Source organism: Sminthopsis crassicaudata, chromosome 1 (genome assembly GCF_048593235.1).
Source record: "Sminthopsis crassicaudata isolate SCR6 chromosome 1, ASM4859323v1, whole genome shotgun sequence".
Taxonomy (NCBI): Eukaryota; Metazoa; Chordata; class Mammalia; order Dasyuromorphia; family Dasyuridae; genus Sminthopsis; species Sminthopsis crassicaudata.
In genome coordinates this window covers 45,462,160-45,480,476 of record NC_133617.1, presented here as the reverse complement: position 1 = coordinate 45,480,476, position 18,317 = coordinate 45,462,160, and the positions used below count along the sequence as shown (strand labels likewise).

At 52.6% G+C, this 18,317-nt stretch overlaps 1 protein-coding gene and 1 long non-coding RNA gene across 20 annotated transcripts in view; one reads left to right on the top strand and one right to left on the bottom strand.

Moving 5' to 3' along the window:
- Window positions 1-18,317, bottom strand: part of FBRSL1 (fibrosin like 1) — a 243,842-nt gene that overhangs the window by 66,689 nt on the left and 158,836 nt on the right. For 18 of the 19 annotated variants that reach the window (XM_074300108.1, XM_074300116.1, XM_074300010.1 and 15 more), the window contains one exon: window positions 7,071-7,100. The exons of the other annotated variant lie outside the window; for it this stretch is intronic. In XM_074300108.1, the coding sequence (XP_074156209.1) occupies window positions 7,071-7,100 (30 nt within the window). The remainder of the gene's footprint in view (window positions 1-7,070; window positions 7,101-18,317) is intronic. 19 annotated transcript variants of the gene reach the window in all.
- Window positions 10,210-12,218, top strand: LOC141561087 (uncharacterized). The gene is made up of 3 exons (XR_012487959.1): window positions 10,210-10,295; window positions 10,936-10,979; window positions 12,162-12,218. It is a non-coding gene; the product is annotated as an uncharacterized LOC141561087 (long non-coding RNA).

The following is an 18,317-nucleotide window of genomic DNA, read 5'->3' as shown; positions in this document are numbered from 1 at the left end:
GTCCCGCGAGATGCCGAGTCCTGGATCTCTCTGGTCTGCGAGAACGAGCACGCCGTGTTTGCCCGAGCGCAAGCTCTCTGAGGGGCCTTCCCAGCGACAGGAGCAGGTGCCCGGGCCGCGTCACCGGTCGGAGGGAGGCCTGTCTCCCGGCCCACCCCCCACCACGCCGGGGAGACTTCTCCCAACAATGGCGGCCAGCATGGAGGCGGTCCGCTAGCTGTTCCCACCCGTGGCGGGGGAGGGGGCTCGGGATGTGCCCGGCGGGTTCTGTCTCTTCAGATTGCTGTTTTTGTTTCTTCTCGGCTGAAGAAAGCCAGGGGGTGGGTTGGAGCTGGGGTAGCCACATGGCAGAGTCTCTACACTCCCCGATCTGCTCCTTAAGGCTGTTAATATTTCACAGCGCAGCAGGGAGAGGAATTAACACTGCCAGCAGCCATCCAGACAGATTTCAGAAATCCCTCCCTGCCCTCCTCCTCTGTCTCTCTCCAAGCAGCCTTGGGCTTCACAGAGTATTTTCCCCGCAAATTGGTTTTAAATTAAAGGAGGTGATGAAGGCAATGTGCCGTCTCAGCATTTTCCCAGGTGCGCTTAATCTAATTTCATTAAAGAGATCAGGACGGATGATTGCTACAGTTGAAACATTAAGTCTGTCCATTTTTGTATAAAAAACCATTAAGTCTGTCAAAGTGTCGGCGGGTGGGCTGTTGATTATTGGAGATGACGGGGTGAGCAGAGCTTCCCGACGTGCTGTCAGGAGCCGGGAGTCAGGCTGGGATCCGTGGGCAGAGGCCAGCCTGGTCTCGGGGAGAACGACGGCAGAGCCGCAACTAGGCCGGGGCCGCCAGGGCTTTGTCTCAGGCTACCAGATTGGGAGGGCACCAATTCCGAGAAGAGAATCCAGCATCTCGTCAGCAAGAACAATTCGTTGCAACAGAGGCAAGGGTTGCCTCAAAGTGAACTTGGGCCTTCTGAGTACCGGCTGAAACAGGTATCTGAGATCTCTGCCTCTGCCCTCCCCTACCCCACAGCTCCTCGTTCTCACTGAGTGACATCCTTTGTGCGACTCTTCCCTAGCCTCCAATTCACCTGACTTCTGGATCTGAGAAGGGAGCCCGAGGTTGCTCTGGGGTGGGCTTGTGCCCCAGGACCTGAAGCTAACAAGAGGCTGATGGCTTTTAGGGCCAGGGATACGGCGGGTCAAAGGTTAGGAGGGGTCACCCTCAGAGGTCCCTTCCCAAGGACTTTTTCTAAGCAGAGGAAAGCCTCCAGACCAGCCCACTCCATTCTCAATCGCCTGGTGGGATCCTCCCCCCGGGCCAGGCCCCACAAAGGCCTCTCAAAGACGAGTGGGGAGTGAACCCTCTGCCTCATAGAATGTCAGTCATGGAGAGGTTCTGATTGGACCTTGACCACATTTTTCTCACTGTTTAAGTCTGTCTATATGAGTGGGTCTCAGTTTTAGAAAAATCTAATCTATAAAAATCTGATTTGACAGGAAAAAAAGAAACCACCAAGACCCAGCTCTTCTGAAGGCTTAGCACATCCTGCGAGGGGCCATTTGGGATTCTTTAGTGGTTATTTTGTATGATTTACTGAAAGGCAACTCCTTGAGGTCAATTCTTTCTCCATCCTTCAACTCCCTTCATCTAATAGGTGCTCAATGCTGGCTGAATAGAACTGAACTGAATTTGATTATAAAAAGTGCAGAGTTCTGACCATGGGTTTTAAAACTATTTTGAAATAATTCAAATTATACGTACTTTATCCACAATTTATTCTGGGTACTTCTAGTTGATACCTAGTTGTCATTCTCCCTCCTTCCCCCCCAAGAATGTAAGCTTCCTGAACAAGAACTGTTTTTTTGTTGTTGTTTGGTTTTTTGCCTTTCTTTGCATCCGTAGCATACTAACATCCTTAGCATCACTTAGTATATGTGGTGCTTAATAAATGCTTATTTGGTATTTAATAGCACTTGCAGACCATTGATGTTAGATGGATACCTGGCACATATTTGGCATTTAATAAATGCTTGTGGATTATCTGACCTTAGATGGATTCCTGGCATATATGGTGTTTAATAAGTGCTTGTGAACCATCTGATATTAGAACCATCCATCTGACATTAAAAGGATGCCTGGCACATATCTGGTGCTTAAAGTAAACCTTTGGGCCCCTTTTCTGTCTTGTCTACTCAGTGCAAAGCTCGTGGTCAAGGACTTGTTGCTCACTGGCCTGGCAGGGTCAGTCTGGTCTTGCTCTGGGGCTCGCAAAAGGCAGCGGCCCTCAAGGTGGTGGTGGGTGAGAGGTGAGGCAGGGGAGCTAGCTTCCCCAGGGGCAGACCTGAGAAAGGGGATGGGGGAGGACACGTCTCCTGGAGGCTAACAGCATCCTCACTGAGGGGCTGGTAATGCATCCCTCCCCCAATTATAGCCTGTCAGTCAGGAGCATCCCCCTGGCCCCACCCCCCAGCAGGAGGGAACAGTGTGAGCTCTATGGGAGGGGGGGAAGGGACAGCTCATTAGCTACAGATCCCCCCCCCCCACACACATCAGGAGCGTGTGTCAGATGGAACGGTGGCCAGGAGGCTGGCCCGGAAAGGGGAGGATCAGGCATGCCATCTTGCCAGTGGGGCCGGGCAGGGCACAGGATGTCCCCCTCCCGGCTTCCAGCTGCCCCGGTACCCAGAGCCAAGAAGGCGGCCGGCTCCGGAGCCCGGGTCGTCGGGCTCCCCGGCCCAAGGCCCCTGCGAGCGAGCCGTCCAGGTAGGCAGGAGACAATGCAGGAGCAGCCTGGATGGTTTATAACCCTCTATTATGGAAATGTTGGCTAAAGTGAGCCGTAAGCCCTGTCATTACATGTGTATAAACCAATTCTCGGTGGTGTTATTCCTGGGCTAAATGCTCCGACTACATAAATCTTGAATTAATGAGGACTTTATAGTTCCTGAAAATGAACGGTAATTGCTTATCTGTTAATGCTGGAGTTGCTATTAAAAGGAAGTATATATTTTCAGTAACAATGTTTATAGTGCACGGACAGCGTATCACAGTAACTGCCAGGGACCAGAATGATGCCTCAGACTGAGGAAAGCCCAGCCTCCCTCCCGCCCTCACAAGGCATGGCTCCCCATTCCTCTGGTCCCGGGCCCGAGCTTACGGGCATCCAGAGAGGGGCTGAGGCGGGGCTGCGGCAGGTACAGAGTCACCGTTTCTACAAACATTTGTTAAGTACTACCTAGCAAGGCAGGGAAAGGACCTGGGTACTGCCAGTCTAGGAAGGAACTTCCCTCAGAACTTCCTGCTGTGTGACTCTCAACAAGTCACTTTACACTGCCTCAGTTTCCCCATCTGTAAAATGAGCTGGTGAAGAAAATGGCAGACCAAGAAAACACCAAGTGGGACCTCAGAGAGTTGGGAGGAACTGAAACAAGTGAACAAAAACAAAGCGTTTACTTCTGTGGATCAGACACTATGCAAAACTTTACAAATATCATCTCATTTAGTATCATCGCTAGCATTTACACGGCGATCCCCACGTTCCGAGCACCGCGCTAAGTGCTTCACAAATATTATCACATTTGATCCTCAAAAAAAGGCACTGGGAAGGAGATGAAATTAATTCCTGTTTTACAAATGAGGAAACCGAGGCAGACAGCAGTTAAGTGACTTATCCAGGAATAACTAGTAAGTGTTGGAGGTTGAATTTGAATTCAGGTCCTCCTGACTCTGGGCCCAGGGCTCTCTCCATTGTACCACCTGGGACCTGTCGCTAATAAAACAGTAACCCCCCCACCCCCGCTTCTGCCTCTTTAGACCTTTCATTAGCCCTTCGAGGTGAAAAAAAGAGGAAATCTTAGATTCCCCAGAATGGGAAGGAATATAAACATGAAAGTGCAAGAGACGGAAGGGACCTCACACGGACAGAGCCCAGCACGCACAGGGGACTAGAGCTGGAGCACAAGGTCCTTATTTGGGGGGAGTATCAGACAGTCCCCAGGACTGGCCCTGGAGCTCAGGCGGGAGACAGAAGACTGGGCCCAGGCTGGGCCTGGGAAACGGGACAGTGAGGAGCCCCAGGGCTGGCCCGAGGGCCTCCAGGTCAGGAGGAGGCTCCTGAAGCACCTGGGCAGAAGATGGGCCTCTCTGGGCCGAGCGACTGGGGCTGCCACCTCAACAAGCAGGGGGTCAAACCAAAGACCACCACAAACATCCCTGATTCCAGACTGGAGCTGCCTCTGCCTGGGGAGGGGCGGGCTTAAAAAAATGAGTGACAGCCAGGACAGAATCCAGCCCTGTGTCCACATGTGTGCACTTGGCTCTAGAGAGCCCAGGGTGAGCGAGGTGAGCCATCGTCCCTTGCAAAGGGATGTGCTCTGGGGACCCCGCAGCTGTACCGAGACTGCCGCTCTTTCCTGAGAATGGCCACGATGAGAAATAAAGAGTGATCCTGTATTTCCCTTTTGTCTCTATGTATGTTTGTTTGCGACTTGCTATCTCTGGAGGTAGGTACTCTGGGGATCCTAAGTCTGATTTACAGACAAGGAAACTGAGGCTGAAAAAGGTCATTTGACATTGTGACCCAGGGATGTCTCATTTGGAGTCTGGGACTCCCACACTGGAAGCAGAATGGGGCGATGGAAAGGAGGTCAGACCTGGGCGGTCCTCGGGCTCGGGCCCCACTGGGAGGAAGAGCCAGCATGGAAAGCCGTGGGACCCCGGGGTCCTGGGCCGGACTGGGAGGAGGAGCCAGCATGGAAAGCCGTGGGACCCCGGGGTCCTGGACCCCACTGGGAGGAGGAGCCAGCATGGAAAGCCGTGGGACCTCGGGGTCCTGGACCCCACTGGGAGGAGGAGCCAGCATGGAAAGCCGTGGGACCCGGGGTCCTGGGCCGGACTGGGAGGAGGAGCCAGCATGGAAAGCCGTGGGACCCGGGGTCCTGGGCCGGACTGGGAGGAGGAGCCAGCATGGAAAGCTGTGGGACCCCGGGGGTCCTGGACCCCACTGGGAGGAGGAGCCAGCATGGAAAGCTGTGGGACCCCGGGGTCCTGGACCCCACTGGGAGGGGGAGCCAGCATGGAAAGCCGTGGGACCCCGGGGGTCCTGGACCCCACTGGGAGGAGGAGCCAGCATGGAAAGCCGTGGGACCCCGGGGTCCTGGGCCGGACTGGGAGGAGGAGCCAGCATGGAAAGCCGTGGGACCCCGGGGTCCTGGGCCGGACTGGGAGGAGGAGCCAGCATGGAAAGCCGTGGGACCCCGGGGGTCCTGGACCCCACTGGGAGGAGGAGCCAGCATGGAAAGCCGTGGGACCCGGGGTCCTGGGCCGGACTGGGAGGAGGAGCCAGCATGGAAAGCCGTGGGACCCGGGGTCCTGGGCCGGACTGGGAGGAGGAGCCAGCATGGAAAGCTGTGGGACCCCGGGGGTCCTGGACCCCACTGGGAGGAGGAGCCAGCATGGAAAGCTGTGGGACCCCGGGGTCCTGGACCCCACTGGGAGGGGGAGCCAGCATGGAAAGCCGTGGGACCCCGGGGGTCCTGGACCCCACTGGGAGGAGGAGCCAGCATGGAAAGCCGTGGGACCCCGGGGTCCTGGGCCGGACTGGGAGGAGGAGCCAGCATGGAAAGCCGTGGGACCCCGGGGTCCTGGGCCGGACTGGGAGGAGGAGCCAGCATGGAAAGCCGTGGGACCCCGGGGGTCCTGGACCCCACTGGGAGGAGGAGCCAGCATGGAAAGCCGTGGGACCCCGGGGTCCTGGGCCGGACTGGGAGGAGGAGCCAGCATGGAAAGCCGTGGGACCCCGGGGTCCTGGGCCGGACTGGGAGGAGGAGCCAGCATGGAAAGCTGTGGGACCCCGGGGTCCTGGGCCGGACTGGGAGGAGGAGCCAGCATGCAAAGCTGTGGGACCCCAGGGGTCCTGGACCCCACTGGGAGGAGGAGCCAGCATGGAAAGCCGTGGGACCCCGGGGTCCTGGGCCGGACTGGGAGGAGGAGCTTGCCCGGGTCTCCTGCCCAAAGGCCTGGCCCGGGCGTGCAGGTGTGTGCGGCTTGCTCACCTCCCCACCCCCTCCCCCGTGGGACGCCGGCCCAGAGCTGCTTCCTCATAAGGTAACCTCGCATGGCGCACTCGGAAAGCTAATCAATGTAGTTCAGATTTCAATTTCTCCACTACAAGGTGAAGTCAAACCCAATGTAGCAAACGTCAGTCTGGGGAGGACGCGGCCGGCCCGGGCGCCGGGGTAATTTAGAATGTCGTTAATGGCGCGTCTGCCCAATGCCGCCGCACGTCACTTACAGCTTCATCCCGGGCCTCGCGGGGGGCCTGCCTGGCGCCTGTCAGCGCCCAGCCCCCTCCCGTGATGGATGCTCTCCCCTTCCCCTTCTGCTGAGGTGACAGGGGAGCCGGGTCTGTCCCTTCTCCCCTCCCTCCCCAGGCTCCTTACTCAGATCTGATGGCGGCCTGAAGATGGCACAGGCTTCCCCTCCCCCACACGCTCTGCGTCCCGGCTTCCCTGGGGGCAGGCTTGGAGAAGTCCCATCTCTGAGAGGGCCCTAGCCCAAGGCCTGGCAGGGGTGTAGGGGGGAGGGGTGTGGGGGCGTGTTAATGAGTGTGATCACACACAGCAGGCTGGGGCAGGGAGAGAAGGGAAACTCCCCTCTAGAAGAGGGGGTCTCCATAGCTCCTTCCATCCTGAGGCCACGGCAGGTACCCAAACACCCCCTGACCCGTGGCGCTTGGGTCTCCCTTCCTGCCTTCTCTACGCAGGGACCGGCCCTCAAGAGGTGCGAGACCCCACTGTCTGGCAGACTCACTGATGCGCTCCGGTGCAGAGACCACCCCAGACCCGCCCCCTCTCCCCTCCCATCAGGGGCTCTAGCCAAGGACCCGAGGGTTGGCAGCCCACCCTGTCTCGGCGCATGCCGGAGGAGGGAGGAGGAACGTGGCTTAGGCAGTCCGCTCCAAAGCCAGCGTCCTCTGTGAGCGGAGGGTCACATCAGGCCCGGGCGGCCGCTGAGAAAGGACGCTTACCGCCACCCAACCGGGGAGGATGTGGGGAAGAAGTCATCTCTTACCTTGTCATCAATATCGCTCTCGCTGTCACACTGTGGATGAGAAAGAGAGAAAACTTCATGTAAAAAAGGCCTTTACAAGGAAACTCTTAAATCATCATCTAACGCCCCCCTGTCTCTGGTCAACACATCCCTCAGGGAACAGAGCACACGCCTCGTCCTCCCAACCTGCCCTTCCCCTGGTCGCTAATGGGACTCACGCTCAGGGAGAAAAGCAAAGTTGTCCTGAAGCCCTGAAACATGGGAGAGGGGAGCACGGGGGAGGGGGGGGGCGGCTGAGGCTTCCAGGGCAACGCTCAGAGACAGCGGCAGCTTCTGGGAACTTGCAGAGGCGCCTTTGCTAAGGAACCACCGGGAGCCCTACATCACCTGCCCGAGCACCTTGTGGGAAAGAAAGGAAACTTCCCTGGGGGCCCGGAAGAAAAGGGAGGCGAGTGAGGAACCGGACATTCAAATGCACCCTCGGGTCAGCTGGCCGTCAGCACGGGGTCTTCCACTGAGGGTCCGGGAAGGGGCAGCAACACCCCCTGGAGGAGACCCCTCCCCCACTGTCCCCTAGCAGCTGCAGAGCCTTGGTGACTGTGCCACTTCTGCCCTGAGCCCCTCTCCCAGGGCCCCTTTCCCTCATTCTCCGGGGTGTCTCAGGTCAGGCACGTGTGTGTGTGTGTGTGTGTGTATGTGTGTGTGTGTGTGTGTGTGTGTGTGTGGCCATGGAAAGCCACTGAATAAAGGCTTTATTCAAAGATTTTTTTGGCTTAGGGAACTTCCAGTAAGGAAACACCCTTTAAACTAAATCGGATGGCAGTTCTGCAGCTTACTGGCTCCAGGGGGAGAATTCCTGTGACTCGCCCCGGCCCTGAGCCTGGCCGCATCACCCCTGAGACTTGAACCTGGACCTTCTCTGCGCACAGCCATTAGTTAACCACCGCGTCAGCTTTCTAGCAAGAAGCATCGGCCGGCCCCTTTCTGAGACCCTCGGCGAGGGCCTGTGACGGGCGGGCTAGCTGCCGCGCCCCGTCTGGACAGGGCTCTACGCCTCCCCGACAGAACGCAAGCCCCTCGAGGTCAGGGCCTATTTCGTTCCCGTCTCTCAGCACCCACTCGGTGACCCGCGGTTACGAAGTCTAACCCCGACGCACAGACCGCGCCACACCCGCCCTCACCGCCGCCCATCGTCAGGGTGTCTCGGGGTCCCAAGAACCACGCTCTGAGCTCCTGGGCCCAGGTGTTGTAGCCGGGCCCGGGGGAGAACACCGGGGTATGGGAGGGGGGTCATGGGCCAAGTGCCGGGGCTGGAGCCACAAGCGATGCTCGCAGGCGGCTCTTCTGGGATCTCGGAATTAGACGGGAAACCAAAAGGTCCAACCCCCACCTGGACCAAGGAGGCCCCGGTGAGGACACCCTCCCCCAGACAGTCACTGGGACTTGTGCTTGCAGAGCCCGCCGGGCAGGGACCCGCTGTTTCTCAAGGCGGTTAAGGGAGAGGCCCAACTGCTGTGCAGCGACCTCCTCCAATCGCTCCCGGTTCTGAGGTCTGGGGCCGCACACAGTGGGCTCGGGCTCGTGCAGCCCCGAATCTTGGCTGCCCTTCCTTCCTGGCTCGCTAACACCCTCAGAACAGATGTGCCCGGAGACTTGTTCCTGCCCTATCAGTCAGTCAGTGAGTCAGTGAGTCAATCAGTCAGTGAGTCAGTGAGTCAGTCAGTCAGTGAGTCAGTGAGTCAGTGAGTCAATCAGTCAGTCAGTCAGTGAGTCAGTCAGTGAGTCAGTGAGTCAGTCAGTCAGTCAGTGAGTTAGTCAGCCAGTCAGTCAGTGAGTCAGTGAGTGAGTCAATCAGTCAGTCAGTGAGTGAGTCAGTCAATCAGTCAGTCAGTCAGTGAGTCAGTCAGTGAGTCAGTCAGTGAGTCAGTCAGTGAGTCAGTGAGTCAGTCAGTGGGTCAATCAGTGAGTCATTCAGTGAGTCAGTCAGCAAGTCAGTCAGTCAGTGAGTCAGTCAGTCAGTGAGTCAGTCAGTGAGTCAGTCAGTCAGTGAGTCAGTCAGTCAGTCAGTCTGTGAGTCAATCAGTCAGTCAGTGAGTCAGCAAGTCAGTGTGTCAGCGAGTCAATCAGTGTGTCAGCGAGTCAATCAGTTGGTCAGTCAGTCAGTCAGTCAGCGAGTCAGTCAGTCAGTGAGTCAATCAGTCAGTCAGTCAGTCAGTCAGTGAGTCAGTGAGTCAGTCTATGAGTCAGTGAGTCAGTGAGTCAGTCAGTGAGTCAGTCAGTCAGTGAGTCAGTGAGTCAATCAGTGAGTCAGTGAGTCAGTCAGTGAGTCAGTGAGTCAGTCAATGAATCAGTGAGTCAGTCAGTGAGTCAGTCAGTGAGTCAGTCAGTGAGTCAGTCAGTCAGTCAGTCAGTCAGTGAGTCAGTCAGTCAGTCAGTGAGTCAGTCAGTCAGTGAGTCAGTGAGTCAATCAGTCAGTCAGTGAGTCAGTCAGTCAGTGAGTCAGTCAGTGAGTCAGTGAGTCAATCAGTGAGTCAGTGAGTCAGTCAGTGAGTCAGTCAGTCAGTCAGTGAGTCAGTCAGTCAGTCAGCGAGTCAGTGAGTGAGTGAGTGAGTCAGTCAGCATTTATGAAGAGCCTGTAGTGCGACGCACCTGGGGACAGAAAAAGTGGGAGATGCCATTGCTGCCCTCAGGAAGCTCACAGTCCAATAAGGGAGACAAAGCCAAAGCGAGTCACAGACAGGATAAAGAGGACACAGTGGGGGGAAGGCCCTGGAAGGAGAGGAGAACTCTTCCAAAGGACTTTAGCCCCCCCACGTTGGAGCCGGAAGCTTCGGGTGCAGTCTCCCAGCACAGGGGCTTCTCACACACTGGAGGGACTGACCTCCCCCACACAGGCCCCCTCACACACGGAGGCGGCCCGGGGCTCGGAGCAGCCGCATCTCTGCTCCAACTCTGGCCTCCCACGGACGAGAACCAGCAAGAGACCGGGAGGGAAACCTCCCACGGGGAGCTGTGTGGAGGCAGCCAGAGTCACGCTGGGTGCTGGACCTCTGAGCCAAGAAAGGAGTGAAAAAAATCCGCTCTCTCTCGTCCGCTTCTGCATCTGGGTGAAACGGGGTGGGGGGCTTGGAACCCTTCACATCCCCCCAGAGGTGAATAAGTGACTGTAAAACACGAGGGTCTCCGTGCACACAAAGACAAAGCGAGATAACTGCTGCCCTCCGAGACCTCCCCGCAGGAGACGGTGTAGGATACTTTCCCAACCCACCCTGGGGGGGGGGGGGGACAATTCAATGCCCAAGTCTGCCCTGGGAGGAGGGAGGAGGAGGGGAAGCAGCCAGGACAGAGGGGGTTCTCAGAGGCCCCCCCAGAGCTCTGGGGTTTGAGTGCGCCAGTACGAGACTCCATTGCCTTCCTTTAGGAAAGGGCGGGTGCGGAACTGTCCCGGGGCGGGGGAAGGGGGGTTGAGACAGGACTGTCCCGGGGAGGTTTCCTGGGATCCGGCCTCCGCAAGAAGGAAGGCACCTCCAGGGTTACCGAACCAATGAAGGAGAACAGCTTCGGGACAGGGCACGGAGGCCCCAGGGACAGCTCTGCCTTGGGCCCTGAGAGGTGGAGGAAGGGGGGCTCCGGGTCCAGGGCCTTTTGTTCCTGGTTACCCTAGGGAGAAAAAGGCGAGGAGGAGGGGGTCGGGGGGAGACAGACAAGGAGAGATGGGGGCACAGTCGGGGAGACTGGCCAGGTGAGCCCCATCTGGAGCCTGGAAGGGGTGAGAGTCGCTCACCAAGGCGGAGGCTGCGTGGGGAGGGGGCTCCCTGTGTGCCGCTCGGAGCTCGAGGCCTCTGTCACAGATGCTAACTGACATCAAACACCCTCAATAATTCAGGGAACACTGTACGAGGAAGGAGCTGAACATGGCTTGATTATTTGGTGAGTTAAACACGGAATATTAGTCAGAGCTGAGCCCGTTAGAGCGTGCCGGGAAGGGGGTGGGGGGAGGGGATGGGGAGGGGAAGATGAGATGTGCGGCTCAAATGCCTTTTGAAAATGTCACAGACTGTAAAATCACAACCTCCCCCAAACTTAATGTACTTGATCATGCGTGTGCCTGCAGTCATACATGGGGGTGCGAGTGCTGGATCCGGGAATGCCCCCCCCCCACAGCCCACGCATGTGAAGGCGGCAAGCAGGGCTTCTGTTCAATTAGACAAAGGTCATTTATTAGGCACCTACTGTGTGACAGCAACCAACTGTGTGACAAGCACCTACTGTGTGACGGGCACCTACTGTGTGACAGGCACAGGGTGAGCCCCCGGAGCCGACTACACAAGAAGGTTTAGGTGTGTTCTCACAGGGCTGTGCCAGCCTGATTTACACCCACACACGCATGTGATTACTCCAGTCTCTGAAACAGGCTACAGTCTGTCACCCTCAAGTACATGCTTGTAGAAAATGGGGGGCCTGTCACCCCGCTACTGGGGCTGGAAGGGACTCCTCCTCCACCAGCCCCCGGGGCAAACTGCTGGCTTCTCACCAAGCTCATGGGGGGATCATAGTGGTCACACTTCTCCCCGTCCCCCCATTGGGGGCTCCCCCTCTCCCCACTTTCTTGTATTTATACTGTATGGATTCTTTAATGTGCTTCTTATAGAGACATATATTTATGGATTCTTTAATATACTTCTAATGTGTACACACACACACACACACACTCACACACACACACACACATACATATTTATGGATTTTAAAAATATACTTATATATATTTATATTTTTAATATACTTCTTATATATACACATATATCTTTGTATTCTTTAATATACTCATATATTCATGTGTATTTATGTATTCTTTAATATATTTCTCATCTAAACATATATTTATGCATTATTTAATATACCTCTAACATACACATGTTTATATTTATGGATTCTTTAATATATGCATATATACATATGTATTTAAGTATTTAACATATTCTTACATATACGTATATATTTATATTCTTTAGTATACTTCTAACATACACATGTATATATTTATGGATTCTTTAATATATTTCTTCTATCATATATGTACACACACCCCCCCCATTTCCTCCGAGGAAGCGCGCGCTGAGGGCAGGCGCTGTCTCTCGTCCGGCTCTGCACCTGGTACCGAAAAGCGGTTTAGCAAATGCTTGCTGACGGGCAGAATGTGAGCTCCGTGGTATGAAATCCGGTATCAAGCGCATACAATGTCTGAAATGAACGCGGGCCAATTAACAGAGAGCAAGCTCCCTGCCGCCAAGGAATGCTCCGTCAGAGTAACGGCACAGAGGATAACTTAGTAAATGTCTGTAACTTGGCTGACGGCTGGGAAGAAAGATTTCTATTCTTGGGGTCTCATATAGTGTCAGACACGTAGTAGGCCCATTCTGCCACAGAAAGTAGAGGAGACCCAGCTTAAATACGACATTATGAGCTAACTCCTCTCCCCTCTCCCTGGAGGTATGCGAAGGAACAGACAAAGGTGTCCCGCAGATGGGAGTGGGGCAGGGACGAGGAGGCGGAGGTGGGCTGTGGCACCCCTGCGCTGGGGAAACCCAGCCCCATTAGGTGTGGAACAATCTATGATTAAAAGGACGGGCCAGAGGTCACCAAGTAACACCTGCACACACAGAGCTCGGGCAGACCCCAAACCACAGAATCAGAAGATCCCCAATCCAGAGCAGAGGAGATCCCAGAGGAGATCCAGCCCAGGCCACTCCCACCCACCTCACGGAGCACGCGGGCCAAGTGATTTGTCTTGAGTCAAAGGTAACAAGCGCCAGAGCTCCGAGGGAACCTAACTAAACCCTCCTCCCGCCTTCTGAATGTATCATGTCCCGGGGACACCTGGAGTGGGACACGTGGGCTCCTCATCTCCCGATGCTCCAACCAGGCTCTTGGACTTGTCTGGTTTATGAAAAGCGGGTCCAAATAACACAGTGAGATCAGTGCTGGAGCTGGGACTGAGACTCAGCTTCCCATTTTGATTCCGGGTCTTAGGGCCTTGATAAATCTCTGCCTTTCTCCGTTGCCACGGATAAAATGATCAGATGATCTTAGAGGTCCCTTCCAACTCAAGGACCGCAATCCTGTGACGACGGACTCGGCCCATCTTTTGTGTCAGGTTCCCAAGAGAAGCCAGGCGAAGAAAATGCTACTCTTGAAATCAGGGTCACTTTTTCCTTAAAAGAAAAAAAATCTCTTCCTAGCAACTGCAATTATGATACTTTCATGTCAAATGAATTATATTACTGAGAATAAATCTCCCTGAGATGCACATGAGGGTTCTCTGGCTCCAGTCAGACTTATGCATTACTGGTTTTATATGTTGTACTCTATGTGATTAATATCGGTAATCAAATTATATTGCCTTCCACCGAGCTCTCACATTCAAGGCTATAATGTTTTCAATGACAAAGTTCATAGAGTTGTATAAAAACGTACCTCACGCTGTACCATCCCTTTATTGCTGCCGTAAAACACCATTTCCAATTTAGTGATCAGTGATATAGGAGACAGTCCTTGATTGGCAGGGGACGGGGTCCCTGGCCCGTGGGCCCACTGGGTTTAGGGGAAGCATACCAACAGGATCCAACACTGCCTGGATATTTTTTGCTCCAGAGATCCTAGATAATACAGTTTAGCACCTGGTGCCTGGTATACAGTGAGAGTTTAATAAATGCTTATGAGACAATTCTTCCTTCTAGATCAGATGAGACCTGACCAAAGTCCCAACTCACAGCACTGAGGAGACAGTGCTGAACATGTCGATCTAAGGGCCCTTCCAGTTTTGACATCCTGGGTTCTAAGGTCCGTCCCCTCCTCCCCGCCAGCAATGACATTCTACATTCTCACATCTTTCCCAATTCTACATTTAAGTTTCTAAGGGCAGAGACAAGGATTGTATGTACAAAGGCAAGAGCTCACACCAAAGGATTCATCTGAGAGGGTGGCCGAGTTAGTTCCGGATGAAAGCTTGCTATCATCCAGGAAGAAGGAAGGGATGAACCACAGGTTGTCAACAACAGCTATTGAAGAGATTGGCTCCTGAGTCCCAAAGAGCAGGTGGGGAGGTGGGCTTCCTCCCCTTCCACCCTCGCCACACAGGCTCTCAGAGCTGGAAGGGGCTTCACAGGCCTTCGGGCCCAAGCCATCCTTCCACAAGAGTCCACTAGAACAGCCACACAAGTGGTCATCCAGCCTCCGGTGATGGCTCTTCTGGTTAGGTTTTTTCCTTACTCATCAAGATCTGTATCCCTGAGTTATTACTCATTCCACCAAGTTTTCTGCCCTTTGAGATGAAGAATGAATCAAATGCCCTTCCCTACCACTACCTTCAGATTTAAGAAGACGGTTATTACAAACCTTCTTCAAGACAAAAGTCCCCGGGTCCTTCCCCCTCCTGGTTGACGTGCTCCAGTTGGCCAATGCCCTTGAAATGTCATGCTCATAATATTCCAAATATGCTCTAGCTAAGGCTGAGTACAGGGGGGACTCCTACATTTCTCCTGCTAATGCAATCTGGGAAAGCAGAAATCTTGGCTGCCATGTCACACTCTCAGACACATAATGAAGCTGCAGTTCACTAAAATTCCAGTTCTTTTTTTTTTTTAGACCATTCTCTATGTACATCTACCATAGACAGCTAGGTGGCTCAGTGGAAAGGGCGCTGAGCCTGGAGTTGGGAAGAACTGCATTCAAATTCGCTCTCAGTCATTTCCTAGTTGTGTGGTTCTGGGCAAGTCACTTAACCCTGTTTGCCTTAATCTCCTGAAAAAGGCAAAGACAAACCAGTCTAGTCTCTTTGCCAAGAGAATACTACAGATGGAATCAGAGAGCTAGGGTCCTTGGGAACTGAGGAATCAGTCACAACAACAACAACGCTACATCTTGTCCCCCTTACAATTGCGATATTGATGTTTTTTAAAATCCGAAGGCAGAATTTTACATTTCCTTCTGTTAAATTTCATCTCACAGATTTGGCTCAATTTTCTAGCCTGTAAAGTATTTTTTTTCTGTCACCCACTGAATAGCCCTCTCCCTCCCAGCGTCATGTCAACAATAAATTTGATGGATAGACCATTTATGCTTCCATCTAAACCACTGATACAGAAGAAATATGAGGGCAGATCTCTGGGGTACTTGACCCATGGTTTCCCTTCAAGTTGACATCGAACCATTAATGATTATCCCTCAGGTCTGGTCAGTGAAGCTCTTCTGAATTTATCTAACTCCAGAAATATCTATATCATATATATTTGTTCATGAAATGAGGTAATGAGCAGTAATTGAGCAGGATTGGTTAAAATCTGAAGACAATGGCAAAGGCCTGCTGCTTGGAAACAAATCTCATTTCCTGAGCGGATGGATGTCAGTCTATGTCAAAGTTCTCTGAGCTTTGCTTGGGGATCTTAGAGCAACTGCCCAACAATCATCAAGTGCAAACCACATGTGGGGGGAATGAAAAAGAAATCAAACAATCCCTGCCCTCAAGGAGCTTGCACTGTATCAGGAAAGAAAACGTGTAGTAAAAACAAATTATACACAAAATAAATTCATGGTGAATTTTTTTTGGAAGCACTTGTATGGAGGAAAGGAAGGATGATATTCAGCCCGGGGGGGGGGGGGGTTTGAGCTGCACTTAGAAGAATGAAAGGGTCTAAGAGACTGAAGGAGGGAGAGCATCACAGACAATCTTGGCAACTTCATGGAGCTACAGGAGATGCAATATTACCAGAGAAAAAGCAAGAATTCCCATTTGGCCAGAGAGATGGATCAGATAGTGTTCCAAGAAGCAGAGAGCTGGATGGGATGAGATGTTGTCTTAAACGGGCAATTTTACTTATTTGTTCATTTATCGAATCGAGAAAGAGCTATCAATCTGTCAATCCTTTCCGTGTCCGGGCCAGGTGAGGTTTCCCGTGTTTACTTGTTCCCTATGTACCTCTATTTGTAAGGTTTACTGTTCCCTTTGATTTTGTGACAACATAAGTCTCATAGTTGAGAGCCCTTGATGAAGTGTTTGTGACACCTGTTAGTGATTCATTGAAAAGACTCATAGGGGTTAAATGTGAGAAATGAATATTTTTCTCATATGTATTAATTATTGTAATAGGACCAAGGTTTCTCCCCTCCCCCTCTTCTACTTCCACATTCAGAGATCAGTTAGTATGGGAAGTCTCTCCAACTCACCCAGGACAAGATCTAATCAGGCAGTAAAAGAAATTCTGAGTTTGGATTAATGGGTGCATTCCTGCTCATTGTGTTTGCTCCGAACGACAGGTCTGACAGGTCAGGGAATATGTTGATTCTCCTTTCTCTCAAGACAGGTGATAGAGAAATGAAAGTCTCCCTGAGCAAGATTTGAGTGACCCGAGTCACGTACTCCGAGATAGCCTGTGTCCCACTGAGTTACCTCTCAGGATGGATTAGGCATTTCACCGGACTCCAGAAACCGGGAGTCCCCAACAGAAGCATGATACGCAAAGAAGTGAATGTCAGGGAAATCCTTTTGTCAGTTGAGAGGAGGATGGATAGGTGAGGAAACTCAAGACTAGGAGACCAATTCTCCTGCCCTCAGGCTACTGTCTTACCCAAGAAAGTGAAGTGGATGGTCTACAGTAGTCTCAGATGGACAGGATGATAATTAAGTGGAACCATCCGGTCCCACTGCAGAGCTCAGCAAAACCCAGGGGCGAGAATAGGAGACTCGTGTCAGACAGGTTGGTACTTCCTTATATACTTTACGAACTGGATTACTCTAGGCAAATTGCTTAACCTCCAGAGAAGGAAATGGCAAACCCACTCCGGTATCTGCCAAGAAAACCCAGTGGAGAGTACTGGCGTTTTGTAGCCCTCAGCGTCACGAAGGGGCAGTCGTGACTAAACAGCAACACAACAAATCTCTCCCCTCTGATATTTGTGATGCACTTCAGTTTTCTCATTTGTAAGTGAAGGGTTTGGATTAGAAGGACCTCTTTCAGCTCTCCTCTTATGATACTCTTTGCAATTCTTTTCATTTTTTAATTAAAATATTTTATTTTTCAAAACAATGAACAATTCTTCAACATTACCCCTTGCAAACTTTTTGTGATTCTTGAAGAGTTGCACAAATGGCAGATAGTTAAAAATCGTGATCTCCATGTTCTTATCTTTTTCAACAAGGTAGAAAATGATCTTCCAACCATTCTTTTAAATTTTAGGGTCCACGAACATGGGCCAACCAAATGCCTGCTTTCTTTGTAGGAGGTGAAAGTACTGAGAGGGAAGTTCCTCTGGGACGGACTCAGGGACTGCTTCCTAGGGACAGCAGCAGCAGCCAGGACGGGCCCATCCCCCTGATCTCTGCACCTGAAAAGCTTCTTGGTCCACGCAGCTCAGAGATTATGAGTGGCTTGTGTGGGAACATGGACTAGAGGCCATTTGTCCGTTTTTATGGACAGGTGTTATGGCCAGCAGATTGCAGGACGTGGTTTAGCCTTTGAGAATGCTCTGGCTCCAGGACACACGGTTGGTCAAGCTGTCAGTAATGCTGGGAGGTCCATATTTGTGCTATTGAGGATCTGTTGTTTATCCATGAAAGAGAGTACATCTGTGATGTGGGAATCTAGGCCCCAGGTAATTTCTCACCAGGTATTTGTCAAGTCCTTACATTTTAAAGCCAGCAGTAATGTCGAGCAAGTTGCTTCTGCTGCCTTGCCTAGTTATAATAGCTTACAACAACAGGGCACTAGGTGTACAAGGGGTGCCGTTCCCTAGTCAGGGAAGTCAGGGAAACTCATCTCTCGAGTTCAAGTCCAGCCTCAAGCACATACTAGCTGCGTGATCCTGCTGTTCGCCAAGAAATGCCAAATGGAGTCATAAAGGGCTGAATGACTGGAACAGCTCAATAACCACTAACATTAACAATAATAATAATTATTGTTTAGGGAACTCCATCCAGAACAGAATCACAATTTAGACACAAAAGGGCTCCAAGAGTTCAACTGGTCTAACTTCCTCTCTTTGAGAGCCCCTGGTCATCTTGACTCCAATTTCTTTTCTTTCTGAGAATGAACTGAAGTCCTTGGTAACCCAGGCTCGGTGCTAGGACTGGACGGTCCTAGTACAAGGAAAATCACGTCTATATCCTGCTTCTTTTTATATATTTACTGTATCTTAAGATTTGTAGGGACTGCAGGTCAAAGCACCTGGAATTAGTCACGGAGGCAAGGAGAGATCATCCAGGAGCTCGTT